Raw genomic sequence first — 24,899 nt, 5'->3', positions numbered from 1 at the left:
CAAACAATTATAAGAATATATAATACATAACATTATTTATAAAAAATAAGTTGTATATAATGATCGTACTAAAAGCATGAAATTAAAATGGATTAAAAACAAAAATGTTAAAAGATAAAAAATATGAATAAAACACATAAGGGGTCTGTAGAATGTCTAAACAAAATCTATTGTGTTTCTCGCTAGACTGACTCCAATACTTCGTTCAGACTCTATGGGGTCTGGGTGTTCATGCGACAGATCCAATACATTTCTTTTCGTTTTAATTTCTGGAACTCCTCTGTAAGTATTTGTTCTGTTGGAGTGACATACATGCGTGTCAGATTCTTGTTGTGGGTCTGGACACACTATGATTTTTCTACCCAGCGTAGATGTTTGCTGTATGTTTGTTAAGCTCTTACTGCATTTACTGTGTGGCCCACATAGTGGCATGAACATTCAAGAAGATAAATCAAAATAAGAGTTACAATCTAAATGTTGTTTAATTAGATGGCGGAGCTCATTGTCTTCTATGGTGTTAGAGCATCTCCTATGTATGATCTATTGACTACATTTACACCTGTAAATACCCTCTTGTCTCGATGATTGGACGAGATCATTTTCCTATTTTTGGGCCATGATGAGGCCAAGATGTTCTTCAAAGATTTATTCTTATGTAATTCAATTTCCGAACCCTGCAAAATCAACAAGATATCATCAATGAATCTGTAAAAGATTTTATATGGGAATCCATTATGTTCACCTCTTCAAAAGCTCCCATGCACAAATTGGCTAGTTGGGTGCGAAACACGTCCCCATTGCGGTACTTTTCACCTGAATACACTAAAAGTCATTGTATTTAAAATAATTGTTATACAGTATAAAATGGATTGCACTCAATATAAAATCTTGTCTTTCTGGCATGAGGGGATCAGCACTCAGATAACGTTCAATTGCTCGTAATCCTTTCTCATATGGGATGTTTGAGTACAAAGCTTTATGTCCAAGCGGGCCCATACATAAATGTTTGCCATTTAAAATCTTTAAGCAATGTTAAATGATGACCTGCGTCTTCAATGTATGCGGGTAACGTTGTTACATATTTCTCTAATAAACGATCAAGGTACTCTGAAAGATTGCTTACAGTGGACCCGATGCCTGAAATTATTGGGCATCCTGGGGGTCAGTTTGTGGATTTATATAATTTATGAAAAAAATAGAAAAAGACCACTTCAGTATTCTGGATGCATAATAGGTTCTGTCACCCTGTATCCTGAGTGCATTTTCCTCTTGATAATCCTGATTAGAGATGAGCGAACGAACTCTTATCGGGTGTTTTTGCACTCGAGCACCGCTTTTACCGAGTAACTGACTACTCGGACGAAAAGATTCGGGGGGCGGCATGGTGGAGCGGGGGTAGCAGTGGGGAACAGGGGGGACCTCTCTCTCTCCCCCCTCTGCAACCCCCCGCTCACCCCCGGCACCCCCCGAATCTTTTCGTCCGAGTAGTAAGTTACTCTGAAAAAGCGGTGCTCGAGTGCAAAAACACCCAAACCGAGTACGCTCGCTCATCTCGAATACTGATCAAAAATGTCAACTCCAACCAGTTTGTCTGAATCTTTTATGGCAATACTTCTATTGGACGCTAGTTTCTTTATTGCTGCTGTTTGTAACATTATTATTATGGGTTTTACTTTTTTTTGTACATTTCCAGTTTCTTAGACTCTTGTAAAACAATTCTATAAAAAGTCTCAATGACTTAACCTTCATCTTAGAAAGGACAAAAATCACTAATGAGTTTACGATCAGTAATGATTGGGCCTTATAAAAAACTAACAGCTAGAATATCCACTTCTGTGTTATCAGGATTAAATCTATCCGTAGTGAATGTTGTATTGGGCTCCGTCTCCAGAGGCTTCAAGGAGAAATGTCTGTTGAGGGCCAACTTTCTAATGTATCTGTTTAGCTCGACAAATAACTCAAAGATTTATCTTGCTAGAGGGACTGAAGGATAAACCTTTACTCAAAATCTCGAGTCCACTGATATTTGGATAAGTTAAAAATGCCATTCTATGTTTTATTATTCCCAAATTGATATTTAAGCCTTTCATCTTCTTGAGGCATATGCCAGCTCTCCATCTTCTATATTTTGTCGGAAGAATGAGTGAAAAAAAAAATTGTGGTTTTTGCTGGTTGTTGGTTCCTGTGGGACCTCAAGTTGAGTATCCTGTGGTTTAGTAAGAGTTGTTGCTTTTGGGGATCATCAGTCCTGGCAGTAATCTAGGGATTGGAGGTTGTGATGTCTGAATTTCCGGTTTGTACCTTGGAGAATGATCTAAAGGAACACTTTCCTCTAAAAATGGAAGGAATGAGGATGATGCTGAAAAAGTTAATGGTCTTTCTTGTTGGATAGTGGGTGGCGCAATGGTCAAATTCCTATCAGAAGCAGGGACTGAATTTTTGGTTTTATCTTTTTCTTGGAGGGGGGGGGGTAGGTTTTTCTTTGTGTATTCGAAGGAACATTATTGAGTCTCCAGTTTGGTGTGTTCTGGGAGCACAACCGGATTTCCAGGCGCATGAGTCTTCCAGATTGATTCATTCACCATTTTCGGAGCTCCAGCATCATCCTGGGCATTTCTTCACCAATGTAAGTCTATGACGTGCACATGTGACACTGCAGTTTTATTTTTACATCATCTCTGCTTGAGAAGAGGAAGTTCTTACTGTTATGCTGACTTTCAAAATGCATTGCAGTGTCTATATCATGATATTGTTCTGTTACATACCTAAAGGGAAGCATAAAATCCTGCCTTATTCTTCATATTGAAGACTAACCTGGATGAAGGGAGGCACCAGAGAAACTTGATCAACCACACTCCCTAGGAGCATGTGAACTATTTTTATTTCTTCATGCACTGATTATTTTAGAGGGGTTCACCCCTGAACGACATCTGTTGCTTTTTTGTTTTCTATCACCCATTTCTCTGCCACTGGTGAATAGAATGGCATCCTCCATTCGTCTGGATGTCCTGGATGGACATGGATTTCCTCTACTCAGTGGCATGTGTGATATAAGCAAACCTGGCTTGCAGGTATGGTGAGCCACCCTACACCAAGAGCAGGACCACCACACCAGGTTAGTTCCTTGTGGTTTCTTCCATTGCACAAGATTTAGTAACATATAGTGGAGCACTGCCCAGTTTTTGATTGTATTGTTATCTACTACAATGTAAATGGAACGGGTTGATGAGACCCGAGAAGTGGGGGATTGGCCCGGTTTAACAAAACACTGTTTGTTCTTCACGTCAGTCTGACAGAAACAATCGCGTGTTAGGCTCCTCTCAGTCAATCCATCCTAGTTACATTCTAGGATGGTTTCTTCCACGTTGTTCACTTCCTAGGCTACCCTATTAAAAAAGATTTTCGAACCTTTAAAAAAACTCTAAAAAAAAAAAAGCCATTACTTACCCTTCCATTGTGCCTCTAAATCCAGCATAGCTGAACATAGTCCCCTCTGCTCTGGTCCCTGCTGAAACTTGAAGCTGTGATGTCATGTTCATCATTCACATAACTGCTCCCACCATTTCCTGATGTTCACACACGCATAACCGCTGAGTCCAGTGATTGGTTGCAATAGTCATGTGAGAAATTAATGTGACATCATTGCTACCTGAATCAGTGGCACCAAAGTGGTCATAATATAAGAGGGTGAGTAATGTTTATTTTATCTTTTTATGCCACTCTTTACCTTGGGGCACGTTTTTTTTTTTGTTTTTTTTTAAAGGTCAGAAAAGCCCTTTACTTCTCTGGGACCATATAACACTACATCTATCTACAGGCTATGCCATCAATGCTTCATTGGTGAGCATCCAACCTCCAGGCCTTGATTGATCAGCACAATAAATGACCTGTATTTAAAATCACTGTCTCCAATAGCAATGGAGTGGAATATTCATGGTTGAATATGAAGTCATTATTGTCTTAAAAGAACGATCGGCACAAATGTAAACCACAGAAATCAAAGGGTTTTATTTTTATAACCCAAAAAGTAAAAAAAGAAGCACTGAATTATAGATATGAAAATATGAAATAGTTACATATGGCATCATGAGTGAACTAAATAAAATAGCAATACATGAATGAAAGGAGATCAGCTCATATAAAATCACTGAAAAAAGAATTTCGACAGGAACTGCAATATTATACTTTATTGGAAAAAAACAGCAGCATCTGCTAAGAGACACATTTAAAGGATCCCTGCACTTTTGTAATCATTGCTATTTCTCCAATGCACCCAAGATAAAAAAAAAGTAAAGGTCCACTCGGGCAAAAACATATTTTTCCATTCCTGAAGCCCTTGCCTAATTGCCTGTCACACTCTGAAATTCTCTTCTGTTTTCCAGCCACTTCCTTGCAGTGCAGCCTCCTGTTTGATGCTCATTAAGCACCATCTTGGAAGTGAGAGATTTTATTTTCAGTTTCACATCTATCCCATGATGCATCAGCATAGCTATACCATTTCTTCCTGCAGGGAAGGGGGGAACAGTCTAATTCATTACATTCTATTATTCACCTAAATAAACTACAGACCTTAAGTATAAAGTCAAAAGGATGAGCTGTGATCTCCTATATTATGACTATGTGACAGGAGCTGTGAGATAATCAGTAACTGTGAGGGAAATGACTGCCCCTCCCCCCTTCCCCCTAAAAGCATCACACAGACTGAGAAACTGACATAATTTAAGAACACATAACCCTTAGAAAATCGGAGTTGGTCAGAACTGAGATCACAGGACTATCCAAGGAAAAAGAGAACAGGAGTTTCAGAAAGAGAGAAATGACTGACCAAGGTAACACAATCTCACTTATATATTACTGGGGGGCCTAGCTACATAATGAATTTACAAAATTGCCGTGGTGACACTTTAAGCAACTTTGAAAACAGTCTTAATTAAAAACATTTACCCGCTTTGTCTATACAGCTCCTATACAGACCTATGTGTCATTATTAGAGATGAGCGAGTATACTCGCTAAGGCAAACTACTCAAGCGAGTAGTGCCTTAGTCGAGTATCTGCCCGCTCGTCTCTAAAGATTCGGCTGCCGGCGGGGGTGGACGGCGAGCGGCGGGGGAGAGCGGGGAGGAACGAAGGGGAGATCTCTCCCCCCTGCTCACCGCCGCAACTCACCTGTCACCCGCGCCGACAGCCGAATCTTTAGAGACGAGCGGGCAGATACTCGACTAAGGCACTACTCGCTCGAGTAGTTAGCCTTAGCGAGTATGCTCGCTAATCTCTAGTCATGGTTAAAGGCTACAAAACAAGCCCTGTGTGTTCCCATCTTGGCCAAACATAGCCGCAAGGGGAACACCGCTGTACATGTGCTGGCGGGCAGATGGAAACATCTGAGGGCAGCTGGGATTCACAGTTTTCATAACTTCCAGAAGTTAATGGGAGTTATATAAAACAGCATATCACAGTGAACTGCACTGTTTCTGCAGCTCCAGAGTCAAGGAAACAGTGTAGCTCAGCGTGCTACTTATGTAACAGCCATTGAGTTCTAAGGAAGTTATGGAGACAGTGTAGAGAAGTCTGCTCGGCTGTTTCTGCAAGTCTCTACTACTCTTGGCAACTGCATACAGCTGGGCTAGTGGCAATGTGAGCCATAGCTCGAGATAGATCTACCTCTTTAATACTATTTGCAGAGTTATTACAGTTCTTATTTTAGATGCATCGGAATAATAAAAAAAATTGGTTGCAAAAATGTACATAGGGAACCTGTCACTTCTTAACAGCACCAAAAACTAAGTCACGGTGCTGTTCAGCTTCTGGGTACCACCTTTAAAATGTCCTGCTGTAAGCAACAGGGTATTTCCTCTTGCCCCCCTGCTGGGCAATTTCCCCAACAGTGGGGGGCAGTAGGGAGTCCCCCTCCCCCACCTCTCTCACCAAGGAAATTTGCTATATTAGGGAGAGAGAGGAAGGCATTGCTTCAAGGCTTTCCCCAGGGCTGCCCCCAAGAGTGTGGGAGGAGGGGGTGGGGCTAGAGGGATCCACCCCTAGCACCGCCCCTCCATGGTTTGCTATGGGGATCTTCTGTGAAAGTCCTCATAGCAAACCATGGATGGGGTGTGGCTAGGGGCAGGGTTGAATGAGGCCTTCGTCTCATAGTCATAGGAATATCAAAATTTCAGAACTTGACAGTCTCAATGATGTAATCCACTAACATCCCATGAAAAATGGTTACAAAAAGCACTGGTCCAATAACTCCAATAATTTGGCACCTTCTCCATCTGGCAGTCTCTTCGAATGTGAAATTTATTTTCATTATGGATTATGAACTGAAAGATTTTGAAAACATGGAATTAACAAGTAAATAGGACAAATGGTTAATTATACATAGCGGTAATGGCACGGTACAAAGCAGCGCAAACCTGCACTGCAAAAATTATATTAATGCTGATGCTAAAGGTTATGTTCACCTTTACAACCATTATTCTTGCTGCTCCTTGCCCGTCTAAAACAAATAAATGAAGTCTGCAGTTAGCTTTGATTAAAAATATTCTATCTTCTTGTGTCTACAGCTCCTATACACACCTAAGTGTTTCCATAGTTACAGACTACAAACAAAGCCCTTGTAGTCGGATCCTGCAGTCACACTCCCTTCCATCTGTGTTCTATGTCCTTCTACAGTACATTAGGAGGATTACAGATGGATGGAATGATTACAGATGGATGGAGTGTGACGGCAGGACCAGCATACAGAGGTTTTGTTTGAAGTCTGTAACCATGGAGAAAATCTGCGTAAGAGCTGTATACATAAAATAGGAAAATAGCTGCAAATTTGATTAATTTTTTGCATTGCAACAAAAAAAAACACATCAGTTCAAAAGGTGGGTATAGCTTTCTTCTTTAGAACTATTCGTGCTGTTCCTACTCCCGTTGTTCCTCCTGTAAACCAATAAATTGACAAAGAGGTGTTACTATTTCCCTTGGCAGTAGGAGGTGTCGCTATACAGTTAGGTCCTTACCACTAATTGGACAATGTCAGAGTGTGTTGAGACAGACCCTTTGACAGGGAGAATGGTTCAGGAGGAATAACAAGAGTAATAGCACAGACTGAAAAAAAAGTGAAATAAAGTTAAACATCCCTTTCAGTTTTCTTCGATTTTAAGGACGACACCCACGGCTGTTCCACAAGCCATACACCACATGTGGACAAAGGAAGCAGGATCCATTAATAATGATGAAACCTCTAGTGAGGCTTCTGACTTGACACAACACAAGAAAGATGAAGGTAATGGCTGCTGCGTCACATTGAAGAGTTTAGGAATTCCAGAAGTTTGGCTCGATTTCTGTCTCTCTATGGGGATAAAAACACAAAGAATCAGGTTACCCAACAACAAGTCACTAGGTTTCATTAATTCTACAGATGAGCGAGTATACTCGCTAAGGCACATTACTCGAGCGAGTAGTGCCTTAGCCGAGTATCTCCCCGCTCGTCTCTAAAGATTCGGGGGCCGGCGGGGGGCGGGGAAGAGTGGGGAGGAAGGGAGGGGAGATCTCTCTCCCTCTCTCCCCCCCACTCCCCCCTGCAACTCACCTGTCACCCGCCCCCGAATCTTTAGAGACGAGCGGGTAGATACTCGGCTAAGGCACTACTCACTCGAGTAATGTGCCTTAGCGAGTATACTCGCTCATCTCTAATTAATTCCCATTTATATGTAACAATGTGATAGAAAGAAAAACCTTGAAGCCGTTGTTTAGGATTAGGGGAAAAAAATGGTTAGTTTTGTTTTTCCAGAAACACTGTCACTCCTGCGCACAAGCCGTATTTGGTATTAAAGCTCATCTACATTCAAGTGAATTGGACTGAGTGTAATACCAGTAACAGCCTATGAGCAAGACTGGTGTTATTTCTAGCAAGGAGTTGTACAGAAAGCACTTGCATACACACCTGAATGAGACAGGTGAGTTTAATGTGTAGCGATCATCCAAAAAGCAACACACTGCTGCCATAGAACTCAACTACGGATGGAGAACACCACTCAATGACATCATAGCTGGTCAAATCTCTGTTCATAGATGATACCACTCCAACATTAGTTACAGTCCAGCATTGTTCATACAGTAGTTGTTTAAGTGTCTGCATAGTATGAGGGACTATTCCACCCCATGGAGTGTGTTCACTTTATTAAATAGGTAAGGTACCCTGGTGCAAGTGCCAAGTCATGACCGACACCTAGGGTGACATCACATTATGATGTGTTCTTGGTAGACTGTTTTTGCGGGGTGGCTTGACGTTGCCTTCCCCAGTCATCTTTTTACCCCCCAGCAAACTGGGTACTCATTTTACCGACCTTGGAAGGATGAAAGGCTGAGCCAACTACCTGAACCAAGCAGGGATTGAACCTACAACCTTCAGGTTGTGAGCGAGAGCTTAAATAAAAAAACACATACTCAATTGGATGGAGATCTGAGGAATGTGGAAGTCAAGTCAACACCTAAATCTCTTTGTCATGTTCCTCAGAACATTCCAAACAATGTTTGTTGTGTGACAGGATGCATTATCCTGCTGAAAGAGAGTACCGCCATTAAAGGGGTTGTCTCGCGAAAGCAAGTGGGGTTAAGCACTTCTGTATGGCCATATTAATGCACTTTGTAATATACATCGTGCATTAAATATGAGCCATACAGAAGTTATTCACTTACCTGCTCCGTTGCTGGCGTCCCCGTTGCCATAGCTCCGTCTAACTTCGGTGTCTTCTTGCTTTTTTAGACGTGCTTGCGCAGATCTATCTTCTCCATTCGGCTCGTCTCGGCATCACCGGCATTTTGGCTCCGCCCCCTTGTACGCGTCATCGCGAAGCTCCGCCCCCGTCACATGTGCCGATTCCAGCCAATCAGAGACTGGAATCGGCACATGTGATGGGGGCGGAGCTTCGCAATGACGCGTACAAGGGGGCGGGGCCAAAATGCCGGTGATGCCGAGACGAGCCGAATGGAGAAGATAGATCTGCGCAAGCGCGTCTAAAAAAGCAAGAAGACACCGAAGTTAGACGGAGCTATGGCAACGGGGACGCCAGCAACGGAGCAGGTAAGTGAATAACTTCTGTATGGCTCATATTTAATGCACGATGTATATTACAAAGTGCATTAATATGGCCATACAGAAGTGCTTAACCCCACTTGCTTTCGCGAGACAACCCCTTTAAGGAATACCACCGCTTTGAAAGGGGTACTTAAGTCTCTATAATGGTTAGGTAGGCTGTATGTGACACATCCACATGAATGCCGGGAAACATGGTTTCCCAAAACACTGCCCAGAGCATTATACTTGTCTTCTTCCCATAGTGTATTCTGATGCAATCTTTCCCCAGGTCAATGATACCCCAGCTGTTGGTAGTTTTAACGTTATGGCCGATCGATGCACAGTCACATCCTCAGCACGGATGGCCCCATTAATAGTAGAGTCTATAAATGAGTGGCCCCTGCACAGTGCCCTCTACTGGTAGTCAGGAGGCTTCTACATCCAGTTCTCACAGTTTTTCTATGTAGTTTTCCATAGATGATAATGTGTACGTTTCATCCAACCAAAAATTCTGCATAAGGTTTACCTCTTTGTCCTCTTTGCTCTTCTTCACTTTCATCTTGATCTTCTTCCCTGTGATCATGCTATAATTCTCATTCTTCTTTTTATCTTTTAAGTACTGCAAGAAAAAGAATTACGAGTTAATATTCTAGCAATTTTTCTAATGTAGATGAGGTGTTCATGAGAATTACATGTCTTGTGCCAAAGTAATCTATGTGATTGCAGTCACCTGTGGCAGTAGGCACCGAGGCTAGATGGTGAAACCTTTTTCTTCGCAGCTATGCGTTTGTTCCATTCATTCTTCGTATTTCACCAAGAGGATGCTGTTCTGATTGTCAGCCATGCTATAGACAATAATGGAGCCCCAAGCCTACCAAATCACATTAAAGGGGTTTTCCAATACTCATATCAATTTTCAAAAAAGTGTTTATATTAGTGCTATATTTGTCGAAAAATATGCCAGTTACTTGATTTGAAGTTTTGACAGTTGTCTGCCATCTTCTACTGCACCCACCACTTGCTGCTACTGTTTACAGTCTGCACTTCCTCTCACATCACTCCCACCATGGTTCTCCTACAATATCCATCATCCTTAACACTACATCCAGCCCAGACTGGTCACTAAAAGCTGGTGTAACCGCATATGCACCACCTTCACAGCACCATAGCTAGCCCTGACCCTACACACCTCCAATTTACATCTCCAGCCACATATGGGAGCAAAAGAAGAAGGGATTACCCTACGGATGTGACATCAGCGGAAGATACAACAAGTGGATATACATAGCTCAAAGCAATAAAATATAATACAGATGAATTATAAAAAGTTTATTTATCTGATAGCAGAAAATTAAAATGGCTTCAGAAAACCCTTTTAACTTCACTTCTCCAATTTTACACGGCAGAAACTGCATCTGATTTAGATACTGCTTATGCTGCTGTGATCACAGGACTTCGGCTTAATTAGCTAGAACTTTCCTTCTGCAGATGTACAGCTTGTAATTTTCTACTTGAGTACATCCAAGTTAATCTATCCACTTCTCTCAGCAGGGAGAAAGCAAAAAGCTGCAGTAATTCAAGCCTGTTTCTACTCTGTCCCTTACTGAAATGAATGGACTGCAGCCTCTAAGTAAATGAAGCTACCAAAATGCAGAGAGCATTTTTTTTAAGTGCCTTAAAAAATATGCATAAAAATAGCCCCTATTAATCAGTCTTTAAATATTTCAGCATGCTACAAAAACAAGCTGGTTTGTTGAAATCCCAAAAAACTGGTAAATATTTTACTAAAGTAAAAAAAAACACGGGAAAATTATCACAACATAATTAAGATGATTTACGTTTGCATGAGCACTGAAATTACTACTCCTACTAATAATAAGAACTAGGAATTTTTACCCAACAAAATGGTCACACTCACTGTATAGACATTAGTATGCAGCCTAAACCCAGTGCCCAACCTCCTGGGTAATCTGCACTAGCTTTAGAAAGGAGGGATTAACCCTTTCCAATCCACTGTCTGACGTCTGAAGACATTATGATTTAAGGCTGTACAGCTCCGATGTTGGAAGACGTCCGTCAGGGTTCTCTTACTGTATGTTGCCAGCCTCTCTGCTGTCGGAGCCTATCCAACATGTCACCTCATGCAGTACTGGCTTTAGCCAGCATATAGTGCCATTGTATAACAGCAGAAAAAGAGTAAGCCCCCTAGGACAACCAGGATACAAATTGGATTGGAAAGGGTTAAAATGGCTACAGCCTATGAGAAATATATACTGCTTTTCTATTTTAATTCTGAAGTTTTGAAATTTTGTTATTGGACAAAACAGGACAGCAGAAAAGAATACTATATAAAATTCCATTTGGTCTTTTTTCCTGGTATGGATTTTATTTTTACGGAACCTTTAATTCTAGATTAGAAACCTGATTTTACACAGTGAGGTGAATATACTAAAGGCCCATTTAGATACAACGATTATCACTCAAAATTCATCCAATTGATGGCTTTTCAGCGATAATCGTTGCGTCTAAATCATACCATTGTTTGCTTTTCTGCTGAACAATGTATTTCATGTGAGCATGAAATCCATCATTCTTGATAGCAGGGACCACACGCTGAGTTCTCTGCGGGGCAGCGTTGATAACATTGTTATTAGCCAGTGGCAGAACAAAGGACATGTATTTAAAGAACAGACGACCTACTGTTCTGTAAATACATCTGCTGGTGGCTCATTAACATGCAAATGATTTTAATTACCTGCTAATGGATATTAGTGCTCATTAGTAGCTATGCAAAATGATCGCTTAAACTGTCTTTTGAGCGATCATCTTTGCATGTAAATGGGGCTTAAGAGGTTTCTAAGTAGTTCAATACATATGATTTTACCATAGGTCTGTCTTGTTTGGCAATCTGTATTTTGCACCTCTAGTGAGGGAAGCGAAAGGAGAAATACACAAGGGACTTAGTATAAACCTCTTCGCTGAACACAAGGATTTCCTTTAGTCTTCATTAGCCTACATTGGATTTGTCTCTCACCATAACCTCTTGTGACCAACAGTATGCAGTAAGTGTTACATAAGGAGATCATATTATGTATAGTGCTAACTATGCTGAATGGCCACTTTATTAGAGACACACATATAGTAGTGCGTTGGACTTCCTTTGCCCTTCAGAATCACAGCGATTCATCATGACATAGATTTTACTAAGGCTAAATTCACAGGGGTGAGTGCGATATCGGGCTGTGAAACACGGCCAGATATCGCGCTTGCCAACATGCAATTTGCCCGTGCATGTGAAGTGTTTTTATATCAAAACTGCCTCCCATCACTTTGGAGAAGTAACAATCCTCCACCGCAGCTGACAGCCGTGACGGAGGATCGCTGAGTGTCTCCCATTGAAAACAATGGGTGATGCGAGGGCACACCCAAAGATTGGGCATGCCACAAAAAAGGGGAAAAAATTGCACAAGATCGCATAAATCTCACAGAATTTTCTTGCCCGTGTGAAGTTTCTGCAACAATAGTCGCCTATGTGGGCAGGAGAGCTTCTTGCAGTTGCCGCTAGTATTTCTCATCGTGATTGGCCGGGCGATGAAAAAAAAAAGAAAATCAGACTCCTTTTTGATAAATTGGATCGCCCGATCAGATTTTTAGCAAAAAAAATAAATAAATCCCCCAAATATTGTCTCTCTGCTTTGAGCAGAAAGGAAAGGTGTGTTGGCTTAGCTCTGCTGCCTTGCACTGCTAGAGTTCTAGGTTTGAATCTGACCTTGATGGGGATTTAAACCAGAGACCCCACCACTGCAAGGCAATGGTACTAATGTAGCAAATTTGCAAATAATCCTGATTAAACATATCCCAGTTTTGTGTCTACAGCTAACACACACTTTTTTGACCTCTATGGTTACAGATTACAAACAAATCCTATGTAGTCTGATCCTGCAGTCACAACCTAATGAATGTATATAGTAAGAAAAATAGGGGACAAATGGAAAGGAGTATGAAGGCAGGATCCGACTACACAAATTTTGTATTATGGAGACACGTAGGACTGCCTAGGAGCTGTATACACTATACGGTAAGCTATTTTTAATCAAGTCTGTCAACTTGCTTCATTTCTTAGATGCACTGGAGCTTAAAAAATGGTTGCAAAGTGGGGCATAGCGATTCAACCTGGTTTAAGCCGCATACACACGTGTATGGAGAACTATGTTTTTGGACATTTTTTTTTACAGATTATAAGCAAACAGTGGTTCCAGTGTAAAGCCGCCTCCTTCATGTTTGTTCTGTGGCCACAGGTCTGTCTGCTTATTGGGGTTATGCCTTAAGATATTCATTTTCGCCTGATCCATTTATTGAAGATAGAGAAACCCAAGTCGCACCTTGGATATCTGTACAGGACTGGACTCTCGTTTCTTTTTCTTCTCTTTCTTCTTCTTTAACTTGCTGTCTTTTTTCCTCATCTGAAGAAACAAAACTTATTTTCAGTCTTTCACACATGTGATTGCATGTTTTGTCCCCAAATAAAAGTCAGCAAGAAAAAAAAAGTAGCATGTAAAAGCCAAACTATCTTTCTCTGCTTCATTGACTGTGGTCAGACAGCAGTACAAGTCATGTAACACCCTTTACAATCTCTCAATAATTCATTGTGGTTCTGCAGGGGCGGAGTTACATTTCCACAATCTCCCTCTCCAGGCTGCACAAAACACAGTGCATTCCTGCCTATCCCTTACAGCCCTCTCTGCTGCAAACAAATTCCCAACATGGTAGCTGCTGTAAAATCCTTCCCCCCTGTTCCCAGCAAATGTAATTGGAGCATTTACGATTTTCCATTATACGATTTAGACATTTATCTCTCCCGTTATTTTTCTATACATGTAAAAGATGTAAGGAGAGAGGAACTGTACATTATAGATATAATGTACAGTTCCTCTCTCCTTACATCTTTATACTATATACATTTTTATTCTTCTCATCTGTTCTTATTTGGTATGGATATCTAGCTGTATATATATATATAACAAGCAAAATCACTGAACTACTTCAAACATTTAATATCTGAATTAAAATTGCAAAACTGTTATATTTACTATGTTCAAGGCCAGGTTCACACCCACCGAAAATTGCTGGATGAATTATAATTGAAGGACTTGAATTTGAAGGAAGATAAATGCATGTGCCTCAAATCACCATAGTACAGAATCTGATACATTAGAGCTACAATCCCATGCATGTATTTCAATATTTGATTAAATTAGGAGGTGCACTTTAACCATATCAAGATGCTGTGACATGACCTAAAGAAGGTTGTGCATGCAAGGCATCTCAGAAATATTGATGAACCGATACACATTTACAGGGATGAATGGTCCAAAATTGCTCCTCGCCATAGTGCAAATCTTATTCGCAGATACAAGAAACATTTGGTATAGGCGATTGCTGCTAAACGAGAATCTACAGGCCATTAAATTCAAGGATTCCCTTACGTTTTCTCCCTTCCTTTTGAACAGTACAATAGTTTGCATGGTAAATTCACAAGGGCAGAAATAGTCTATTGTATCAGAAAGTGCCCTTCACAGAATAGACATATCTAAAACATATACTTTGTTTAATATTTAAAATATTGGGCTACAGGAACAACCTGCGGACTTTGCTTCACAAAAAACGCAGTAGATAGGATTTGCGTGGCAAATGACAGTCGGGTAAAACGTAATTCCCCTGTCGTCACCTGTTCACAAATCTGTGAGCAACTTTTAGATGGTTTTGCAGAATTACGCTACCATCTTAACTTCCCATGTGGAAGCGCTGATGTAATAAGAGTATATGATAGATTCAGTTGTGAATGAGATTACGGTTCAGACAGATAATTATTCTATTCGGGTCGGTTCAACGCGCTTCTCTACCGATACGGTAGTCCCTTAGGAACCGCTATCCCTCTGCACTAGTGTCAGAATGTTCTCCTCTAGTGCTACAATAGTTTGCATGCTATTAAATGACGTTTGTCTACGATTGTGATTTAGATTCCATTCAGACCACATTTATTACTGATGAATGCAGAAATCCAAGTCACTCCAATTGCGTATTCCAGAAGAAGAAAAATCGCAGCATGCTCTATTTAGCCGCGGACAACCTCCATTGAAGTCAATGGAGGCGTCTGACCGGCAGTCCAAATGCAATTTACATTTCGTATGGGCTGCAGGTACTCGTGTCATCTCTAAACGACGGTGTGAGAAATACAAATAAAAAAACTGTACTGTGCATGACCGCCTGCTAGCCGCCGCGTTAATTCGCAATAGAGATCAATCAGGTGCGTGAGGTGACCGTCTGGGCTCACAGCCTGGAATTCGCTGCAAGCCTCCCACATGCGGAATCTAACCCGGTCTTGCACGTGACGCCTGTGAGCCTGGTCTTAGGCAGGTGAGGGAAAATGCTGCAAAGTAAGAATGCTTTCAAAAATAGAAGTGTTAGTTTATTTTTGTCAATTAACAAAATACAATTAAGTGAATGAACAAAAGAGAAATCTCGTCCATGTACCGTAGACACATTGATATATACTACTTTCATCCAATAAGCGTAAAAATAGGACATGCAATTTTTTTTTTACATGGACTACTTGTCTGAGGTAAAATAATTCCATGTGAATACACCCATCCAAACGAATGCGGTTTATATCTGATTTTCAGACTAATTTTTCAATAAGAAAATCAGATGGAACAAAAAGACTGCGTGCATTTACCCTTATGCTGAAGGTAGTTCTGAATGACATTGGCTGGATGTTTGAGGTCATTGTCCTGGTGCAGAATACATTTGGAGCCAATCAGATGCTTCCCTGATGGCATTGCGTGATGGCTAAGTATCTGCCTGTATTTCTGAGCATCGAGGGCACCAATATTCCGGTCCGAATGCACAACTCTATTTGCTGAAGTGCAGCCCCAAACTTGCAGGGAACCTCCACCATGTTTCCCTGTTGCCTATGGACACTCATTGTTGTACTGGTCTGCATCTCTTCGGCGAACAAACTGCCTTCTGTTACTGGTAAATATTTAAAATTTTAACTTATTGCCCTGCTGCAATTTATCTTCACCCAAATTCCTGTTTTCATTAATAGTTGAGTCGCTTGGCCTTGTGTCTACGTCGAGGGTATGGCTCTTTGGCTACAACTTTTCGATGAAGACCACTTCTAGCCAGACTTCTCTAAATAGTAAGAGGAGTGTACCTGGGTCCCAATGGTTTCTGTTAGTTCAGAGCTGATGACACTGTTGGACATCTTCGGATTCCGACGAGATGTAAGCGTGATATGTCTTTCATCTGTTGTACTGTTTCCTTGGCCAACCACTGCGTCTACAGTCCCAGTGTTGCCAGATTACTTTAGCTTCTTCAAAAGAGTTTGAAAAGCGCATCTTGAAATCCCAGACTGCTTTAAAATTTTTGCATGGGAGAAATCTTGCTGATGCAGTATAATTACCTTGTGTCTTGTTGCTATGCTCAGTCTTGCCTTTGTGTATGAACTGTGACATGAAACTGTCTTCCACAGCCTCTCCTTTGTAGCTGTTCCTTGCTTAGTTTTAAGCCTCCTACACAACTGTTTGTTTCCGTTAATGATACTGTTTCAACATACATATGAAAATGATCACCACCACCCGTTTGATAGTTGGTTAATCATACACCTAACTATAGTCCTACAAAATCACTGACTTTGGCAAGCGTACCTAGAAGAATTGATGCTCTTCTAAAAGGCAAAGGGCGGTCACACCGAAGCTGGATTTAGATTTCTCTTTTGTTCAGTGACTTTGCATTTTATTAACTTAAAAACATCTTATTTTTGAAAGCATTCTCATGTTGCAGCATTTTTGTCACACCAGCATAAAACTTTTGCACAGTATTATATGTATAGCAAGTCTATACTGAATAGTCAGTGTGCTACAATTCTGTTTAAGTACACATATTCTCAAATCTATGTATACGTATGTGTCACACAAACACTATCTTCATCTCTACAGCCCTTTCTGTGTCACCCTGTACATGTACTTCTAAACAATTACTTGCCAATAAATGGATGGGTTTATAAGGGTATGTTCACATGGCAGAATTCGATTTTTCCATGTGGATTCGTTCCATAAAACTGCATCAGAAATAAGCGGGTAAGCTGCAGATTTCAGCCATGGCTAAGCACATTCAGACAGGCATGGGTAGTCCTTTCTAACTGCCAATCTTGTATACAGAATTCCCAACACAAATACGGCACACAATCTGCATCAAGAAGTGGTTTGTTACTTTTTTTGAAACTGGTAATTGCAGGCACGGTTCTCATTAAAACCAATGAGAGCTGCACCTGCAATTATGAGCACTGGTCACTGCACAGGGGTCAGAGCTAACTGCTTCTGCTCAGTACCCATGTGTTGTGGTGTTGACAGAGGGCGCCCGATCAGCTGGGGTTGACAACTGAGGACCAACCATCAGCTACTGATGACTGATCCTGAGGATAAGTCAATAGTATATTCTCATAAAAGCCCTTAAAAAATGGCTATTATGCATAATGTATTGTGGAACTGAAAATATTTAATTGGTTGTCTGGTCTGAAAAAAGGAGCTGCCATCCTGAGCAGTGGATCTTGGCTGATCAACTATTGAGGACTTATCTTGAGGATTGTCATCAATAGTAAATGTCCAGAGAACTCCTTTAAAACAAAAGGGTACAGGGGTTGATTAAATTTGTATTATGTGATTTTTTTTTTTTTAATTTGCACATCCTAAGTATTCACTCTTATGATATTGTAATGTAACTTTTTCTGGATTCTATTAGAACTTTACAATTTGCCGGTTAGGTTTGTTGAACGGTCCACAAAAGGCTAAGAGTACCCCCATACCATCATATGTGATCTGAACTTTAGATCTACTGGGATCAAAATGGGAACTATAGTGCATTTCATTACTATTATGATGCACACACTGAATATCTTGATCTGGAATTAAAGAAATGCATCAGTCCTGGAACAAAGTGTTGTCCTGGGATTAGAAAGAGGGGGGCAGGGGTTCCAATTACCCAATGCCTTCATTTATTGCCATATAGCCACAGATTCGCTGGTTCTTAAAGCATCACACCAGCATCATACCAGTGATCCAAAATAGACTAGCAATGCACAGGGTGCATCAGGTAATCTAAAAAGCAGCAAGGCGAACACATTATGCTCTGATTGGCCAGGCCTGATCACGTGAGCAGCCCTTGCCAATCAGAAAGCAGTATGCAGTGGCTGATTGCCAATGGACAGTGTGCGTTAAGCAGTCTGAGAAGCGACTCAGCCATATTGAATCACTGATGCAGAGCCTCAGTAACTAGAATATAAGCAGCTGTACAGCAATTAAGGAGGGCACCAGGTCACAGAAACTCCCTCTGGTTCTGGGACAACATTTTATTCCAGGACCAGAGAGAGATTAGGTTTTTGAGTAAAAATACTATTGATATTTATAGAGTACATATCAAATGTTAAGTTGAACAGAACCAAGTATAGTATGATGGCATTTATATATTATTTATAACCCCTTCTTGCAGTTTCTTTAAAGTTCACTTTCAAGTAAATTCCAAGTACAAAAAAATATTGCATTTCTATGGGGACTATTAACATAGTATATTAAAAATATACAATTAAAAAAAATAAAAATACTGATTTCTAATAGGTTTTACGTATACAATGTTCTTCTAATTAGATTTACACTATGTACATATGATACAAATATTTTTCTTCTAAAATAGTTCACCGAACAGATAAAGATAGGCATCATTTTTTTGAATCATTGGTTGTGTGACTATAGCTTTAATTTCACAAAGTCAGTTATACTTTACATATATATCACAATTTCAAGTTTAAAAAAATACAGGACAACTTTAAACCAAAAAAAAGTATTTTACTAAAAGAAAGCTTTTAAAAAGCAGAACCATACATTTTCAAAAGATAGTTTGCAATAGAGTCTGATGCAACAGTAAACAACTGAATGACAGTAATTTGCACTAGATGATACATATTATACATATTTCTTATTAAAACGGTAAAAAGCAGGGAAAACCAAAGTGGTTAAAGTTCAAGGACCTTGATATGAAGGCATGAATTATTTCCTATTTATCCGGACTTTTTTCAAAATGTTATTTCCAACCCAGTGCAGTGAGTAGTCTCTCTGTTGCTAATGACATCTCTGAGTATGGGTTTGTTCAAAATACTTAGATTATTAAACAAAACCATGAATTATGGCAAAAAATTGTAAATAAAAAAAAAAAAAAGATGTAAATCACTAAATTTATTCATCCAACGCAGCAGCTCTGGTCCTCCCCGCTACCCTTTTTATAAATGACCACAGTGGGGACATATCAATATATCAAACGTCACTGCTGCAAGCAATCATTAACCTTAGTAGTACACAGCACTAGACCGCTGAAGTCATTCATCTGCCGTGGTTACATGGGGCAGACACATGCCCGCTATGGCCATGTAAACCCAATTGATAAGGGCCATAGCAGAGGGTGATTAAATGTGTGAGAATAGCCTCTTTTGTTTAATACTGCAATTCCATGCTTTAGTTAAAACCTTTAAAACTTGAACAACCCATTTATCAAATTCCATTGATTTTCGGTTCCAAAGCCGATTCACCGCCCATGCCTTCCCTGTGTTAGAAAATTGAAACCAATCTTTTTTTTTTTGTGGAATCTTCATTCAGTAAATATTCAGCTAGATCCAAACTGCTTAAATCCAGCATTGAAATTTAGGACTAAAACTTCTGTTCTAGCAAATACTGCACCACAGAAGAAACAAAACAGATTCTCTTCGAATAAGACTTTAGCATATCGCTGTTACAAACTTCAAGTTTCCATGATAGACAAAAGTAGAAAGTAAGAACTCTCACACCAAGTCTGGTTTTGGAAGAATGGAGTATATTTTAAGCTACTTTATGTCCTCTAGCAATCCACCATGTTGGCAAGGCTGAGGTCCAGAATTCTATTTGTTAACATTTGTAACATGGTGTTTTACCAGCAACCATCTCTTCACCAAGATACGCAAGTCCTCTAGGTCAATTTTTGGCACACCACTAAAATGGTTTCCTTTTCCTTATCGAGGCTACTACCCATTATACAAGTACAGGCAGAAATGTTTTTTTTCTGAAACTGAGAATATTTAACCCTACAGACTTATGGCCCCTTTTACACGGGACGACAGACGTTTAAACAACTGTACAAGCGCTGATGTCACCGCTAAGGTCGGTAGCGCTCGTGTAGAATGTCTACACTGCAAGACTGGATCACAAGCTACATGAAGTGCTGAACAGGGAGCATTTACACGTAACAAGAAACCAGCCAGTTTCAGCGATAACGACAAGTCAACGAACAGTGAGTGATCTTTTTGTATTAAACATAACGATTATGGTTCAAATTCATTCGTCTGAACGAATTTTGAATGACAATCGTTACGTGTAAATGGGTCATTATTAGCTATGTGCCAAATATCTAACAAACTGATGTAAAATATCTGGATATCCCTCACACATTTTCTATTTCCAATGTGTTGATAGGGAATCCATCTCCGCGAATGAGCCTACAAAAGACCTGTATCAGAAAGTAAAGATCACTGGAAAAAAAAACTGGTGTCAATAAAGCATAGCTTTTAGAAATGTATCCGTCAGTCAAAGACAAACATTAATAAAAAGGCTGCCGGTCAGTAGGCAGGTTCTGTTGGGAATAACTCCTACTATACTAATGCATCATCAAGCTACCACCTTGTCTTCTAATGGGTAATCACCCCAAAGAAGGCGACCCGAGACTGCAGACCTGACCATCTCTTTCCCCTATGCTTTGTTTCTTATAGGTTTCTTGTTTGGAATCAGCTGAGGATCACCGGTATACATCAGAGACATTTGTTAATTTGTAGCAAGTCTCTATATAATCGAATATAGGTTGTTCTTAAAAACAATATTCAATATTGAATATTGAAGTCAATAAAGAATCCACCTGCTGAATATTGAAACGCATTATTTTCTTTCCGGTCCTCTCTATCATGATATAAGTAGAGTGGACTATCCATCCTGCAACCCATATAGCCACATTTGAAGATAAACTTGCAACTTTTTCTTTTTCCACTTGTGAATAGTTGGAAAATATACTGTTTTTGTAGTCTACAGTATTTAGTTTGGGAGATCATCATAATTTTCAAAATTGTGAAAAAATGTTTCAGTTTCTAAAGACTCCAACTGCTGTGAAGGGCCCCTACTTGAGAGTAACGGACTTCCAACAGCCATTTTATTTTTTATTGGTTTGCTGTGCCAAAGAGTAGAATTGTGTCCCTGGCAGCACAGAACATCAATAGCGATCACAGAGCCTAATGTTCTGACTTGGACGTTTGTCAATGGTGCATGACATGTGTTACGATACTGACATCGAATAAGCTTGATCAGGTCGAATAAACAGCTCTTTAGAACTATAAATGTTGCTTCATTTGCAGGATCATTGTCATTTTCTTCAAAGTTGTCAGAAGTATTTTTGGTAGACAAATCATCCTTTTCAGAGTCATCAGTGCTGGATTCAGTCTCTGAATCTTCATTATCGGGATCTTCCTTTTTAACAAAGCATAAAGAATTATCTAGTTTGAGATCTGTTACGTTTTCAGTTGAATCAGAGATTAGCGGTCCATCTCGGCTAGACTTCAGAGAATGTCCACAATCCCTTTGCATTATGCCAATTGGAGGACTCATCCTCTCAACTTTGATCTTTTCCTCAGGTGCGTAAGTGACCATAGGAATGGTTGATGGTGATCCATTGTTATGGTCGAACTGTCTGATAAGATTAGACTTCTTTTCATTTGGAAATATTGGGGAGGTTTTTGTGGTGCCCACATAAGTTGGCAAGATCTTCTCAGTTTGCCAAACTTTAGGTTGGAATATTCCCTGGTTAGATTTTGGTAAATCTGGCATTAAAATGGTACAAAGCACACCCTGAGATTTTCCCTTCCAAGGCTTTGTTTGGGTGGCGAAATTTCTTTTCCCCAACATGGGATAGGTCCCAACAGCTTGGCATTTTTTAGTAATGAACATATCTGTGTCTACCGCCTTGTCAATCATTTTGGGTTTATCCAAAGTCAATAGACTTGTACTTGGAAGAACAATCTGTAAATGTGATGGTATAATTTGCTGGATGATGGTGTTACTGGCGTCAGACGTTTGTGGATAAAACAGAACACTGCTTGATGCACCTTCGTCCATTTCATTACTATTGGAAGGATCAGGACTTGCAGCCTTTTTTCTTCTTTTTGTGCCTTTTTTTGCAGTTTTCTCAGATAAACTTTCAGTCGTGAATATGGTGGGAAGAGCGTTAGGCCTTAGCCTTCGTTTTGATCCCTCATGGAAATATTGCTCGTCACTGAAATGTTTTGAGCAGAGTCTAACAGTACCATATTTATTCTGAGCATATATTTTTTCAACCAGCTCTTCGACATTGGGAAAGTGCTGCGGTGATTGGTTTAGCCACAATCTTATTCCATCCTTATCTTTGGGAAAGACGTGTAGGATAACCTGGGATTCTTTTAGTTTCCATGTGTTAAAACAACCTTTAATTACACACGAAGGCATAGTTGAACTGAAGAGATGAACTTTTTAACCAACCTGTAATATATAATAAATAATTATTACAAATTTTTAATTTCTCTCCCAAGTTTTTTTTTTTTTTTTAGTATCCTGTATAAGACTTACCAGAATGTAAGAATTTTTTTTATGAAGGAACAATTCTAACAATTATCTTCTGTTTCCAATAAATATCTGAAATACAGAAAACAAACATTCTTACACATTTGTTCTACTAATGTTATATTAATTTCTATGCGCCGTATTATTTTGGACTGTAAGACGCACCCTTGTGTGTAGTCAACTACAAGAGTATGAAAAAAATATTTCATACTGATTGAAACTTTCCTGCTGGTCTGAAGAAGAGTAGTGGTCAATGTCACTAACTTTCGTGGTCCAGTGTAGAGTCTCCTTTCGTTGAATTAGAGTAGGTATGGAGTTTAACAGGAAGCAGTCAACTCCTGTAGGGGTATGTGCAAACATAGCTGAATTTTTGTACATGTAAATCTGTACCAAAATCTGCTCAACTTCATTTGCTGTGAATCCCCCCCTCCCCCCCCCCCCCACAGTTTTCACATACATGACAGTGAAAAAAAAACTCACTGTGAAAGGCCATCACATTTCTAAGAGGGAGCATGCTGTGAATGTGAAAATCTACAGTGTGACTATTTTCATCTGAGGATTTTTACTGTTTTGAGTTAATGGTGTTTACATTGTAATCTACTCTACTTTGTTGCAGAATTGTGATACATACCTTGCAGCCAAAAATTACACAACAATTCTGCTGTGTGTGAACTCACCCTTATACCTGGTGTGTCTGCATCTTCTGTATTTGTGCACAGCCCTGTTATACTATACACATACCCTGCTATGCTATATACACAGCTCTGCAGCGGGCAACTTTTGATGATGGTTGCAGAGAATGTAATAACGTTACTTTCCCCTTTATGCTCTCTTGCTGTCCGGGTAGGTCTCCTCCCATGCATCTGATTGGTCATAGAATCGTGACATCAGAAAGGTGCTTCACACCATTTATATTACTATGCTCTGCTGCACTCGAAGGACCTGTGGATGGCGAACTTCACTGTATAAGACTGTCACTTTTTAGCAAGATTTTTTCTTGCTAAAAAGTGCGTCTTATAGTCCAAAAAAATACAGCAATAAAATTCTTTAAAAAACTTAAGTACCTTTATCATCAGTCCGTTTCGGAGGAAATCCAACCACAAGTGTCCACACTCAAATTAGAATACAATATAAACCTGTAATAAAATAAAAATATACATTCGAATGGTGGCATTGAGTGGAGTTATTCCTAGGCCAGATGTCCAGGAAACTAGCAACACAGTGGCAAAAAAAAAAATCAATAAGACCTGTATGTCACAACTGTAGTGTAAAAAAGTTGCAAATTATGGCGCATGCCACAACTGGCAATTTTTTTACCTACTATTGCTACTTTTCAAAGTGGCAATAACAATCAGAGGGGCTTAGTTGGAGGGGTTCGGCTTTCCACAGCGACCACTGTTAATTTTAAAGCCAATCTATGACAAAATGTAGCTAGGGTCCATTGAATGTCTGAGGCATAAACAGCAAAAGATGAACCAAACTTATTAAGCAGTCTGTGCCTCTTAATAATTTTGATGCATCTTTCTCCAGTATAGTTTATGGAATGCCAGTCTTAATAAAGTCTCTCCCTTTGTATTTTCATCCCACTGCCGACTGGCCACATGTAAGGTATCACGGAGCAGACATAAGTAGTACTAGGGTATTCCTTCAAGATGCAATTGATGCAAATACATTTTGTGAAGGTTGAACGGAATCAATTAGCCTTTCTGGGCCCATAACATGAAACCGGCGAGGAAAGGTTGACTGTATATCTAGTAAAAGCACAGTGGAGTATTTCACAGGAACGCTGACAGGCACAAAGCAAACTGAAACAAGTCTGAGGACACTTGGCCGAATCATGAGGACACGAGGGAGAAGTGTGGAAAGTATTGCAAAGCAAAAGGTGATTTATTCACAACCTCTTATGTTCCAAAGACCTGTAGTAAAAAGGAGAGCACTGAGCAGTTTTCGTAGCCAGTTATTTTTTATAAAGCTATTCCATCCAGAATTTTAGTTGTTGAGTTTTGCAAATACAGTTACTATCAAAGTTAGGTTTATTTGCCAATTTTACAAATGTTAAGCTGTTTACAAAAAAAAACATCAAATAAGAACAATTTAAGTAGCTCAACCCAAC

General features: G+C 39.9%; 1 protein-coding gene across 2 annotated transcripts in view; it reads right to left on the bottom strand.

Moving 5' to 3' along the window:
* Window positions 1-3,984: 3,984 nt before the first annotated feature.
* Window positions 3,985-24,899, bottom strand: part of LOC136620677 (protein FAM133-like) — a 35,424-nt gene continuing 14,509 nt past the window's right edge. The window contains exons 5-7 of one of the 2 annotated variants that reach the window (XM_066595613.1): window positions 13,451-13,531; window positions 9,595-9,687; window positions 3,985-7,340 (exon numbers count right to left, since the gene is read on the bottom strand). In XM_066595613.1, the coding sequence (XP_066451710.1) occupies window positions 7,290-7,340; window positions 9,595-9,687; window positions 13,451-13,531 (225 nt within the window). In that variant the 3' untranslated portion in view covers window positions 3,985-7,289. Of the gene's footprint in view, window positions 7,341-9,594; window positions 9,688-13,450; window positions 13,532-18,897; window positions 22,706-22,792; window positions 22,859-23,850; window positions 23,923-24,899 lie in introns of those variants that run through there. The other variant, XM_066595612.1, reaches the window with a different exon arrangement.

This window comes from Eleutherodactylus coqui, chromosome 3, assembly GCF_035609145.1.
Source record: "Eleutherodactylus coqui strain aEleCoq1 chromosome 3, aEleCoq1.hap1, whole genome shotgun sequence".
NCBI classification, from domain to species: domain Eukaryota; kingdom Metazoa; phylum Chordata; class Amphibia; order Anura; family Eleutherodactylidae; genus Eleutherodactylus; species Eleutherodactylus coqui.
Note: the sequence above shows the minus strand (reverse complement) of the source record. Positions and strands in the feature narration are given on the sequence as shown.